Below are 14,057 nucleotides of genomic sequence, written 5' to 3'. Positions count from 1 at the left end.
ATTAGGATTTAATGAAGATCGAACATAGTTCGAGACTTCAGACATACTTTTGACAAAAATTGTGTTTTATAGATATGGATGATTCAAGGCACAAAGACAATAAGAAGTAAAAGAAGACCCTTCACAAGAAAAGTAAGTTTAAATCCACTCAAAAATCCTTTTTTTTTTTTTTTTGCGTTTTCTTTAGATGGCATTTGGCTTTTTCCAATTATGCTCGATAAAATAAAGCAATTTTTAATGGCAGACAAATATTCCTCTTATAGAGCAGTCAGGTGCATGCATCGCGGGGTTTTCTATCGGATATATTTTTAAAAGATTGTTTGAACTCATTTTGGCAAAGAAAGGAGGGTGGAGAGCAGGAGTAAGGCAAACTATAATCGAGATTCCCTCTAAAACTGAAGCTACGCAACAGATTCTTACGGTGAAACGGGACGGATAGATGTTTATTTGCGCTCTAGGAGCACAAAATCTACAGACGAATCTGTTTTAGTGTCGCTTTTAATTAAAAGAGGAATTTGCTTTAACTTGCTGCTAAACTCTGTGCAAGGCTCTGACAAAGACGTCATTTATTGAAGGATTATTTTCTTGACAGCCACTAGATGGCGCCATTTAACAAAAAATAAAGCCAGCTCTCAAATGAGTATTTTCAGCTTGCAGGAGCCATGTTAAAGAGCTGCCGCTTTTCTGACGTTTGAATCTTAAATGGTCTGCAAACATAAAGAAAACATCTTAATATATTTCTGTACTAAATTTGACTCTATGATCTGGTGAAGTGTAAAGTGCCTTGAGATGATATGTGTTGTGAATTGGCACTATATAAATAAACTGAATTGAATTAAACTATATGATTCATATTTACTTGCAGTGTGGTGCCAAAATTCCAAGTAATTATGTCACTTATTTTTCTCTAAAGTATCTAATTACGTAAAAGTCATCTTACAACTTTTTAAAATGCCATAACTGAAATTACGTAATCCAAATTGCACACATATTTCAATGTAGTTAAAAACACTGATTTCTTTTGGACAAAATATTGTAAACTGATCATTTATTTAGGATATTTTCATATTTCATTAAATCTTATTCCTATATGTTTTTTTTTGTTGTTTTTTTTTTAATAGTTTTTGTGTACTTTTTGAATAAACTGATAATTTTTCTGCACCCCCCCACAATCACATGAGGTGATGTGTAAAAATTTAAATAGGAATTATTCTATTGCTTTAGCTGACATTGGTGAGCTATATTTAGGTTAACATCTGGGTTATTTCCAGATGTTAGCACTAAGCTGCAATCATTAAGCTTCTTTTTAAGTTATGCATTAAATGAGATATCGGCTTCCTGAATGTCAGTATTCTTATTTGAGCTGTGTGTGTGTGCGTGTGTGTGAGAGAGAGAGCCAGTGGGGAGGGAGAAGCATGGAATGCTGTGATGTCATCAACCCAGACACACACACACAAAGACGAGGAGGTCCCACAGGCTCTCTGACTCTCAGCTCAGTTAGCACACTGTTGTGGAGCGGCAGCTCTCTACATCCCACTGTGAGTACATCAGCAAATTCTTCCCTTTTTTTACCTTCTGTTTTTTATCACTCTCTAATCCTCCTTCGCATGCCCTGTTTTCTTTTCTTCCCCCTGGGTTTCCTCTGTGACTCCAACCCCCTTTTCCAGTGTGTAGCAGTCTGTGTACCATCAATGTGTCAGTCTTTCTTAAAGCTCTTTCCCTCCAAGCGCTGCTACTGCTGGTGGGAGCCATTGTTTAACTTATTATTGCTGAAACCAGAGGAGTCGGTTTCCCTCCCACTGCTGGAGAAACTGACTCACATGCTCTAAAGATATAGTCAGGCTCTTTATGCCCAACAGCTGACTCCGATCAGGCTAAAATGGAGCCACTTTTGTGCTGAGCTTGTAGGGAGACAGGAACATGGGTTTATGGAGGGGATGTGTGTTGGGGAGGGGAAGAAGAGAGGTCGGCAGCTGATGACAGAATTGGTCCCATTCCTCTGAAAACTCCTCCCATTCTTGACTCCTCTGTCACGTTAGAAACAGGTTTTTGGTTCTTCCTTGTTCTTGAAAGGAAGAGCAAGATAAAAAAAAAAATGGGTGAGAATTTAAGAAAGAATGATGAAAAAGTTTGCACGATAAAATAGTTTTTTTTAAATATATAAATATGTATGACTGCATGTCACCAAGGAGGAACATCATCATTGCTTAAACAATGTCTGTGTTTTTTTTTGTTTTTTGTTTTTTACAGATTTTCCCAAAGATGGGCTTCAAATTTAAAGAAATATAACATCTCATCAGGGTTGGGAGCACCAATCACAAAGGAAACAGGGTTTTGAATGTGTGTGTTTGTTTATATCTGTGAGAGGATATGCATGTGTTCTGATTCACCCAGAAAACTTTGTGCGGTTCGTTGGTAGTTTTAGAAGGCAAGAATCTAACAGCATGAGACCATAAACCAGTACGGTAAAACATCCACCTCCGGCTGCTCCCTGAGACTTTTCCTACTTCTACCAGTTTCATCAAGTTACCAAACCACTCCACCACCAAAATGCTGCAGCAGATTCTAAACGACATGTACATCGACCCCGATGTCCTGGAAGCTCTGAACGAGGAGCAGAAGAAGACGCTTTTCCTGAAGATGCGGCAGGAGCAGGTGCGGCGCTGGAAGGAGCGGGAGGAGAAGCTGGAGATGGAAGGAGGCGACAAGCGAACAAAACCAAGAAAAGGTAACCTCATCAGCCAGTCAGATACATGCTATTTTTATTATATAAGCCCACTATCCTTCTTATTAACTTTTATTTGATAAAATGTTGAGGCTTTAGGAATTTCATTCCTCTGTAATCCGTGAGTTCTCCTTAAAATAGCATTTTAATGTCACCTTTTAGTTGTTTTCTTATTGCATTAGGACCAGAGGATGGGCCTGGCCTCTCTATGACGTTAATCTTGTTGGTCTAGAACCAGAAAGCTGCCGTCTCACTGATGTATTTGGGTTCATTGTTTGGTAGAATTTCCATTTCAAAACTACTTCCTACTTAGGAAGGCAGCCTGTTTAACAACTACAGCTGTTTTCATTGGTGCTTGGACATGTTGCACCTTTTCTTCATTAGAACAGAAGAGCATTTTCAAAATGTCGCTTCTTCAGCAACTTTATTCACCAATTGGACACTACTGTTTTTGCTTGTTTTGTCTGCTGATAGCTTTGCCTTACATTTGTGTCTTTTAATTGTTACTTTTACCGCTAAATGTAGACCTGATTTATAAAACTGTCTGTTTTCCTTGTTAATGGCTGCTACTGGATCTGATAGGATGTTGCTCCTCTAGTTTCTCCAATATCTGTGCTGGTTTTTATTCCAGTTACAATAATTGATTAATTAAAGCGGCTTATAATTTTTGCACAGATCTTTACAACTTTTCTTCTTTTCATACAATTAATTAATTTAATCAAAGCACAATTGTTGGATGTTTGTAGAGGAATGTCCCATAAAGGCAGGCGGAACAATATCCTACCTTCCTCCTTTTTGGCACAAGTTCGTTCAGACTTGATAACCTCTACAGTTGAATGATTTGGTCTTAGATAAATAGTAGTTTGCATGGTTTGGCTGTAGGTCTGCAGGTTTTTTTTTAAACTCTACTACATCTTCTAGTGAATTATTAGCAACGTAGAAATCTAAATCCACTCTAAACATTGACTGGGCTTCTCTTTAAGGTTGTGCTTTGCTACTTGTTGTGTTGAAGGAGATACAGCAAGGTATAGAAGCCTCAGGGTTTTCAAGTGTGCAGAAAGTCACACTAAACGCCTCTTTTCTCTTTAGAAGAGTTCCATTTTAAGGTATTTCATGTCAGATGTATGCAAAGTGTCCTGCAAATCACCTCCCAGACTCACCAAGCTCCAGAAGGGGATTGGTGAGGCATGTGTGCGCTGGTTGTGACAGATCTCCTAAGCTGTGTGTTCTGCTGCTGCTGCTTTAGCTCTTGTTCACCTCATCCTGTTAGCAGCTGTTTGCAAACATGCCGAGTTTAAACAGGAAGCTGGATGGATACCTCAGGTTCTAAACAAGCTCCGCTGATTAATGATTAATAAACTACCGTTGGCTTTTTAATCTAAAATATTCCAACATTGAAAAGCTGTAAATACGCAGTGTTTTTACAGCAATAGAAATAAAGTATCTTAAAAATGCTTGCATTCCTGTAAATATATTATCTGATGCAAATGTTTTATCTGATTGAAGGTCAGTGTACAGATTGTTACCGTGTTTCCTGTCCAATCAAAATAGCTCAGTCATACAGCCAGTTATGTTTAAACAGCTGTAGAATCTTAATCTAAATTGTCCCTTATGTGTTAATTGGAGCGTATTTAGGAGCAAGGGTTGCAAAGCAGAAACTTCAAGGAATTGATGGAAAGGCACCAGCAGGATTATAGCCTGCAGCTTAATGTGATCCAGCACAGGAAACCTCTCCCTGCCTGGACACAGAAAGCATTGACAGACTGATCATGTGGGACCACCGTTATTCAGGGTGAATGCCCTGATGGCAAAAATGTGAACATTTCTGAATGTATTTGTTCTGAGTACTTTTTAGAATCAGCTTCTCTGCATGTTAATGTCTTTTGGAGCATGTCTGAAATTCCATCTAGAGTATAAATCTTATATTCCCTCAGATGAGATAAAAATAGTGATTGAATACATATTATTTTCCCTGTCAAGGATCACAACTGTTCCCTACTTTTGCATTGTTCTGTTTCATATAAAGATCCCAATGAAATACATTAGGGTTTAAGTGTGTGATGTGAAGTTGGGAAATAAATGAACAGGTTTGAAAAACTTTGTAAAAGACTGTAGATTTTCTTTCAGATTGTTTTGTAAGCAGTAAGCAGAAGCATGCATTCTAAGAAGCATCTTTTTTTTTTAAAAAAACCTTACAGGAAACAGATGCTAGATGAAAACATTGAAAGGATACAGTAAAGGAAAAGAATGTTTGCTAAGGGGAACAACTCATGCGCTCTAAATAGTAACCTCCTCCTATATCATAAGAAACTTTAAAGCCAGAAACTTAGGAAGCTGCGTTACAGAATGTGGTCAATCCACTGTTTTGTCGTCATTGGTGTGAGAATGTGTTGGGTAATAACCTACCAACTAAAATGCCCTTTTAGGCTTTTTTCACACAGACAAAACAAAAGGGTATGACAGAAGTAGATACTTAAAAGCAAATTGCTTCCTATTCTTATCAACAACTGTTGAGGTTGAGGGAACACCAGCCTTTCTTTGCCTAAATGACTGAAGCAGCTGTCCTCAGCAGCTTGCAGGGCCGCAGCATTCTGAGATCACACGGTAGCAACTCTTCCACACTTGTTGCTTTTCCTTTCCTCTTCCTTCTCATAGAAGAAACTTTGGGGGGGTATAGGAAGTGAGTCAAAACGAAATCCTTTAAACAATTAGCGCAGAGCAAAGCAGGAAGTCTCACCACAAACGTGTTTTCTGCTTTCTGACGCCCATGTTTAGCATCGAGGCTCATTTGATCACAGGATCTTTGTGGTGAATCTGACTTCATGCTGTTTTCTGTGGATTAGTTGTGTTTCTGTAAGCACTCTGCTGACATGCACATCAAACAACATATCTGAAAGTCTTATCTGACAATATAAACAGTTAACAAATTTACATGTTTTTCTTTAAAAAGAAGGATTACTTCAATGGTGTCAGCACAGGTTTTCCTAAAAAGTGGATCAGATAGCCACAGCTGATCCAGAATGCTGCTGCCTGCATCCTCACTAAAACTAAGAAACTGGAGCACTTCAGCCCTAAAGTCCTTGCAATGGCTTCCTTTGTGTTATAGAATAGACTTTAATATACTTCTGTTAGTTTTTAAACCACTGAACAGCATAGCCCCAACAAGCATCACAGAAGTGCTAATGGATCAACCGCTCAGACCTCTTAAGCCCGGCGTACACTGTGCGATTTTTTTTTTTTCAGTCGCAAGCATCTTCTGCTCACTCTGTACGACTAAATGCAGGGTTTAGTTGTTTGTGCCGGCTTGTTTGCGCATGCGCACTGAGCGATTTGCCCATGATGGTCGGGAAAAAATTGAACATGTTTGATTTTCTCCCGAACTCATGATTAATGATCAGGAGGCGGTCGTGAGAGGCTGATCGCCGCTCGTTACCCCCTGTACATTACATGGATCCAGATGCACGATCAGGCTGAAAGTCGGGCCAATCGAAAAATACTCGCACAACTGGAAATTCTCCCCTAAAAATCGCACAGTGTAACGCCAGGCTTAAGGTCTTCTAAAACAAGTCTGCTCTGAATACATAGAACCAAACATGGAGAAGCAGTGTTTATGCTCCACTAATCTGGAATATACTCCTAGAAAATTTGCTTAGACTGTCCTTTGATTGAGCTATCTAAACATCATTAGTTAAATTTCCAGTCTAACTTTTATTGTTTTTCTAATCATTTAAAATTTTTTATATAATTTCTTATTTAAAGGTTTCCCTTTTTAATTTTCTTTAATAATTTTAGTTGCCTTTATGCAACTGTAATGTACCTTTCCCGTTTTTCTCATGTACAGCAGTTTGAATTGTCTTCCTGCACCCTAAATGCACCAGGGAGCGTTATCACAGATCCTTCCTCCCAGCAGCTGTGAGACTCTATAACCACCACAGTTCCCAACAACCTCAACAAGTTGTTACATTCATGCTGATTTTTGCAAAGTTTTACCTTAGTCAGTTAGATAACATGCTGCTGTCATTTCGCAACATCTCTGATGTTGCTGCTATTTTCAAATATCCATCAATGTAAAAATGTCCATAGCTGGATATTGGTTATTTATTCTCCAGGTGCATAGTATTTATATTGTTAAAACACTCTACAGTAAAGTAGAGTGACGGAGTATTTCATTTGTGTGACAGTTTTTTTTTTTCTATAATCGTTTTGCTGCTGAAACACCAGAATTTCCCAATACTGGGACAATAAAAGGATTTTCTATTCTATTCTATTCTATTCTATTCTATTCTATTCTATTCTATTCTATTCTATTCTATACCGAAATGTTCTATATAAATAAACTTCCTCTGCCTTTAAAAAAAAAGGGGGAAAACTGAACTTCTCATTTTTACATTATGATAGTATTGTACTTTCTTCTTACTGGATGTTGAAACCTGGTAGGTTGAATTAAACGTACCGCCCCTGTGGTCAAATTTAGCTGTCATGCACCTGACGTTGATGCTGTTGCTTTTGTTTGCGCCGGCTGTGTTTTCCACCATCATCCTGGAATGCGTGGCTGGAATGTGATCAACGGGGCAGACTGGTGCAACCAGCTCACCTTGAATATATACGAGTTCAACCAAGCCAGCTTTTCACCCTGGGACTGTGTCAGCACTGTTTTCTGAGTAAATTGAATTCTTGACTCTCACAGTCACAGGGCAGTGACACTTGTTTGTTCGGATGCAAATCCATCGTGCTTCTAAAACTCACAAAGACAAATAAAGAGAGGCTGTCTGTCAGTATTTCTTGGGTTTGGAAGTTGGTTTGTTTCCAGCGGGTCATAAGTGAGGGGAGGGAAAACCAGTGTGATCAGGTTGTTTGGTTGTTTTTTTTTTGTAGCTTCTGGGATTTGTTTACATGGTGTATAAACCTACTGTGACATTCCTCAGTCACACAGCTGTGCTGTGTCGCCTTGGACCAAACATCTATTTATATACCTTATATATTCTATTCCTATCAGCCTTTTAAACAGAGATATTTATCAGATACTCTGCTGTTCCATTTTAAAGATTAAGTTGAGCAATGGCCATTCAGAACTGTTTAGACATCCATTTATCTAGAAACCATTTGGCAGGAAATTTCCCAAATATTTTAAAACCAAAATCGTAAAAGTTAAGGTCAAGGTTCTTGCACAATCTGGAAAAGTCTGGAATTTGTTTCAGTATTTTCCAGGTTTGAAAAAATGTGTCAGGAAAGAAAAGCATATATTTTTCATTTCCTAGCTTCTTTCATTTCTTCTTTACTTCCTTATTTAGTCATTTAGTCCTGACTTCAGGCTGTAGGAGATTAATGACAATAAGTTTAATCATCCTTAAAGTCGTACAGTAATTCCTTCTGACCCATCGTGGCCTTGAAAGAATGATTGCTTTACACCAACTGGGAAGAATTTAGGTGAACATGTTAAAAATTGAATAAAAAGTTATCATTAGTATATCATAAAAAAAATCTTTATAATGTTACAACATAAAAAAAAGATAAAACCAAACCCACACAAACAAAATCCCATAAACCCTGTGCTCACCCTCCTATGGACCACGGTCCCATTGCATGAACTACTGACTGCTTTTGCACATGGTGCTTTTCTGGAAATATATAAGTCTGCATTTTAATGTACATATCCTTTTTTTTTCTTTCTTTTTTTTTTTTTTTTTGAAGGACCATATCTACCTAAAATGCTTCTATTTTTTATTTTTTGAGTTAAAAGTTAAATTTACAATGTTTTGTAATCTTCTTCTCGGGGTATTTTCCTTTTAGAAATGTCCTGTATGGTTTCTTTTCTTTTCTATGTGTTTTTAATGTCTGTCTGCATTCTAAGCAAGATTTTTCAGATGTTCCCATAACGATAATCAAGATTCTTGATGTTAAATATAGCACAGGTCAGACCCAGATTTTTTTCCTTCTGATTAGATCCTCATATCTACATTTCTGCAAATACCACCACTGTTGTTCAGAACACTTTTACTAGAGCATTAAGGATTGTATAAATATAGATAAACCACATAGATTCTTCAACAAAAACAAACCAAAAGAAAGTCATTCTAAGCAGCAGAGTGCAGGCTTTAATCTATGGTTTAACTTTATCCTGCTACAAAGTAAAAAGAAAAATTGTGTACTTAAAGATAATTGGTTTACTCTTTAATATTTTATTATTCATGCAGGTAGTAAGACCTTTCTGGCTATAATCTCTTTGCAGCTCTTTAGCTGCAGTTTATGTGAATCACCAGACAGATTGTTGACTTTATTCTAATTTCCCATCAACAAACTACAAAATAGGTCAGATAGCAGTTTTGGGTCAGATTTGCTCCTTCTCTAATTTAATAACTTCTAAAGTTATTACTAAAGAGGGTGGAGGAAAAAATAAAAAGACAGAAGAGAAAAAACAAAATGTTAAATCTCACTTCACCTGTTTTTCCTACTGGGTAAATGTGTTATTTTTTTATTCATATGTTATATTAATCTAACTCACACACCAGTTAAGAAATTCATAAGATTAACATATTTTAAATGTTTCTTATTATCAGAAAAAAAAAAATTTGTTAGTGATAAAAAACAAAACAAAAATCAAAGGAGGGTCAAAACTGTGTAAAAAAAAAAAAAATAAAATAAAATAAATAATAAAACCCTCACCCAAATAAAATGACAAGATAACAGTAATGGCTCTATTGATCCTGATGGTTATATGAAGAAACTTTTTGTCAGAATCAAACAAGCTTATTAATGCATTTTACATTAAAATCTATTTACTTGATTATAATTTAACAAAGTCTTAGGATGCTCTAAATTTTTTTTGTTTTGTTTCATTATTTTTATTTTTTTTGTACAGCCAACAGTAAGAGCGTGAGCTGGATGCTTGGCCGGGACGGAGATGTTTCAGTCCTTGTGATTGGAGAAGTTGATGAACTGACTTCCAAATTCATCAACTCTGGATTTGGAGACAAGAAGACACCAAGTCTTCAGAACAATTTGCGGTAATCACCTTCCGTCAATAAAACATACCTGTTTTACATGATAGTGGGTGAATAGTTTGAAAAACTTAAACCACATCAGCTTTATTTTCCATATTTAAAGCAAATGTTTTTTGGGTTTTTTTTTGCAGCCACCAAACTATCTTGAAGTGCCCAACAATCACACAGGAGGTCAAAAGTGTGTGTCAGAGCGTCCCTCAGAAAACGCAACCTGCAGTCTCCATAAATTCAAAGGTGGCTGGTTCTTTGTTTGTTCACTAAGGAGAATCTTATTAATAATTTGCTTGTAAAAATGGTGGGATATCATGGTCATAACATCCATCCATCCATCCATCCATAAAACAGAGCAACAAACTGCTTCACCATGCAGAACTTCCCAATTTCCTATAGAATAAATTCATAAGTTTATCAAATGTTTTTTTATTGTTCTACCAAGATTTCATCCTCTTACTTTAATATATTGACCTTGGGTGAAGTTCCTGCGGTTTATCTTAATCAGTAAAGCTTTTTTAGCTCCTTTTTAAAAAGGAGTAAACAAAGAAAAAATGGAGCAAGGCAAGTCAGCATTTCCCCACAGTAGGAGTGAAAAGAAAGGGGAAAAACTTCTGGTTCAAGTGTAAAAATGTGCAAAAAAAAGTTTTGGATGCTAAGAGGGATAAGACACAAGTTGAACTCGGAAAGCAATATGGACTTAGGTGTTCACAGAAGCAAAAACTAAAGCCTCATAAGCTGCCAGGTTGGTGTATGACTAACTGCTGCCAGCAGATGGCGACGGCGTACAATAATGTGTATGTGTCCTTATTGCACAGATGCAAAAATTCTTTTAATACTGTAAAAGGACTAAACAAACACTATCAAGATGAGGTCCTCAAATAGATGGTTTATTTTAACATGAGGTTATGTTCTTTGGTGGAGATGATTAAAACATAAAAAATGGTTACAACCACTTTGATTTAGAAAATTGAAAGCTATTTTTATTTTTTCAGATGCAATGCATTTGGATATCTTTTCTATTTTTTAAAAGCTTAAATGTAGATGAAAATAAAAAAAAATATATAAATGGGGCTGTAATTTGTTTAGTAAAGAACAACTTTAGGCAAATCATTAATTATGCCTCAGAACATGTTTTTAAAGAGAATGTTTGACATATCTAAAATGTTCTGTGGTGCATATATATATATATATATATATATATATATATGCATATGTATTTTGCAGCTAGGCTGGCGTACAGCATTGCATCTTCACAAAGCTCAGGAGGCGTAAAATGTAAAATCTGGGATTTGATTTGACTCATCTACCACTAACTTTTTTTTGTCTTTGAACCTTTTGTGTCTTAAGTTGCTTTATGGGTTGAGGTGTTGCTGTAAAAGGAAATGCAGTACTCTTGCCAAACTAGATTATCATCCAGGATTCATCCAGGATTTGGCGATGTATATTTTTGCCGTCATGATCTTGCTGAAGACTTCTTAATGGTGATGCGCAGTGTAGCCTGACTTTGGTCTAAAAACCCTTTTTCAGTTGACTTTGGAGTTTCTAACGTGCACTTAGAGGACTTATAGACCAGGGAACAAATCAGAGGCTCTTTGTTTTTTAGCTGGAATGTGGCTGAATTTGGTCTTTTCTCCTATTAGTACTAAATATGTTTTTTAGTAATTCTATGCAGTACAACAGTAATGTACTAAAATTGTTGATGGATTTTTTGTTCTTGTGAAATAAGACAAATTAAATCAACCTTTATTTCATTTTTAAAAAGGAACAGATCAACCCTAGGAGATTTTTTTTTTTCTTTTTTTTTTTTTGAAGATCATGTGAAACAATCTCTGCTGTTTTACTGTATTTATTATCCCCTTACAGATATCCTCAATTTTTTTGGTAACATTGGAGTGTTACCAAAAAAAATGGAATATATCTGTAAGGGGATAATATAAAATATATTATCCCTTACTGTTGGCTGAAAAATATAATTTTATAAAATATAAGAATATAAGAATACATCTTATATTTAGTATATACTATACTAAATATAAGATGTATTCTTCAAAGACAAGTCCCTTTTTGTCATAAAGATCATCTAATGTGTGGTTTATTTCTGGGTTGTTTATATTTTCATTATGTTTTGATTTTTTGTAATAATAGTGATGAGACTACTCCCTTTTTTTCTACGCTGCCTGAAAAGAGATTTGCTATGTTGCCATGGCAACCTTGCACACACTAAGCTGTAGTTATCTAGGGTGGATGGTCTCATCTGGCCTGATGGTGCTCTGAGCTAAAGCAGAAATGGGAGCAATTCATGCGCTGTCTGGTTTTCACACATCCTGCCTCCTGATACCTCAAATCCTTGTGCGTTTTTAAGCTCTGCTCTTTTCTTCCTCTAATTTGTTAATTTTTACTTAGAAGAATATATACCTGAAAGCTGCTTCACCTTTAAAGTTCAACCTTTTACAACAGCTAACAATGCTCTTGTCTCTTCAAACAGGAGAAATGTGAGGAAACCAGCACTTTACGCCCTCTGCTGGTGAGTTGAAGCAACTGCAAACATTTAAACGCTCCATTTATCAGCTCTCACTGGAAGCCTGAAGCTCATGCAGAGATTAGACCCACAGGTGTCAGGTGGTGAAGCATTCACTTTCATCAGCAGGGAGCACTCCATTATAAATCAAATCACCTTTTTTTTCTGTTTCCTTTTGTTTTCAGAATATGTCATGTAGCTCATCATAGATGTTTAATGTAGCAAAGACAAGCTTGGTTTAAAATGTTCAGTGCACATATCTTCCTATTGACAGTGTAACAGTCCTTTTATAAATGTAGCTCTCAGGTCCCCTTTCCTGTGTAACAGGAAACGTCTGTAAGGGCCAGTTGTTCCCTTCCTCCATGCCTCTAACCAGATCGTCTTTCTCGCAGCAATTCCTCTTCTCTGTGTTCAGTCTGGTTTAAAGTGCCCCACCCCTCATAGCTCACTCCAGGGCAGCTGGGGCAGCTGTATTCAACTGTCCTCCCACAGGCTGCATTATCTTTCCAGACTCGTCTTGTCTGGGGAGCATGCTTCCTATCTCAGCAAACTTTTCTTTCTGTTTCCCTGTTTACGAGTTTGTTAATGGTGTGTGTTGTGTTTAGGTGACGTGCTGTGAGCTCAAACGGCTGAATGACAGAGGATAGACAGTGTTTCTGAACTGCCCCAGAACAGATGGATGATGAACTTGATCAGGGAATTAAAACGCCAGAGAAGGAGAATGCGTCAGTCGCAGATGGATGGGATTGTAGAGTAGTCCCCAGAGATTTGGGCATGCGAGTTTGTTCTTTTTTTTTTTTTTAACCCTTCTTTTTGCCACAGAACGAAACATCTCTCCCTCAAATTTAAATCTGTTCTTACTTCCTCATATGACTTTTCTATTTCTATTAATAATCAATAGATAATTCAGTGATTTGGTTTGTTCAGATGGATGGATGGTTTGTTCCTGGAGGAAGGAAAGTCCTTGTTTTTCTGCAGCTGATTTTTGTCAGGGTCTGTGTCTTGATGCTGCAGGCGGAGAGCATCAAGCAGTTGATTAAGAAGGCGTAAGAACAGGAAGAAAGATTAGCAAGGCGGCTTCTTTTTCAAGAAACCTTATAATTTTCTTCCCACACATCCGTAAACTTCTAATCAGTGCTCATAGCTGTGTGTGTGTACATGTGCGTTTCAGAACACACAGAGCTGTCATTGAATGACTGTAATTTTGTGAATAATTGATCATGTGATTTAATCACGCATGACAGTATTTCCACTGCATGTGAATTGGTTGTCAACACTGATCTCCCTCTCTGGTCCTCTTTTATGTCGCTGCTCGCTCTGCAGCCCCAGGAGAAGGCGCCCAGTCCAACCAAGGAGAAATCTGTCTCCCAGGCCCCCATGTGCTCCAGGCTTTCCGCAAGAGACATAATGGGACCTGCTTCCACTAGCTCCACACCGGGTTGTATCAACACGAGGCCCGGCATAGGAAATCTAAAGCCAGCAGCCTCTACACCATCATCCTCCACCATGGGCACTGTCCAATTAGACTCTGCATCAGCATCCACATCTAAACGTAGCCCATGTTCCGAGGAGCCCCAGAAAGCCCAAGACTTGACGACTGGTAAAGGTGAGTGAGCATGGCGTTGGAGATTAAGGTAAATGTCAAAATCCATTTAAAGAGGGACTGTTTTAACCCAGACTGTGAATCCCCTCCACAATACCTGCTGTGCACGTTCAGATAATGCATGAAAAGCAAAGAAATGTGACACGTTCATTATGACAAAACCCTAGAGAACCACCTTTTTGCTGCAATTTAAGTGACGCCAACTAGAGTCCTGCA

The 14,057-nt window shown here is 37.4% G+C and overlaps 1 protein-coding gene across 3 annotated transcripts in view; it reads left to right on the top strand.

Moving 5' to 3' along the window:
* Window positions 1-19: 19 nt before the first annotated feature.
* LOC107089822 (SH2 domain-containing protein 4A-like) overlaps window positions 20-14,057 on the top strand; it is a 23,013-nt gene continuing 8,975 nt past the window's right edge. The window contains exons 1-7 of one of the 3 annotated variants that reach the window (XM_015382815.1): window positions 1,390-1,538; window positions 2,251-2,340; window positions 2,517-2,728; window positions 9,585-9,729; window positions 9,858-9,960; window positions 12,206-12,244; window positions 13,562-13,844. In XM_015382815.1, coding sequence (XP_015238301.1) covers window positions 2,551-2,728; window positions 9,585-9,729; window positions 9,858-9,960; window positions 12,206-12,244; window positions 13,562-13,844 — 748 coding nt within the window. In that variant the 5' untranslated portion in view covers window positions 1,390-1,538; window positions 2,251-2,340; window positions 2,517-2,550. Of the gene's footprint in view, window positions 133-1,389; window positions 1,539-2,250; window positions 2,729-9,584; window positions 9,730-9,857; window positions 9,961-12,205; window positions 12,245-13,561; window positions 13,845-14,057 lie in introns of those variants that run through there. The other 2 variants (XM_015382816.1, XM_015382818.1) reach the window with 2 other exon arrangements.

This window comes from Cyprinodon variegatus, unplaced genomic scaffold (genome assembly GCF_000732505.1).
Source record: "Cyprinodon variegatus isolate N-32 unplaced genomic scaffold, C_variegatus-1.0 Scaffold267, whole genome shotgun sequence".
Lineage (NCBI taxonomy): Eukaryota > Metazoa > Chordata > Actinopteri > Cyprinodontiformes > Cyprinodontidae > Cyprinodon > Cyprinodon variegatus.
Note: the sequence above shows the minus strand (reverse complement) of the source record. Positions and strands in the feature narration are given on the sequence as shown.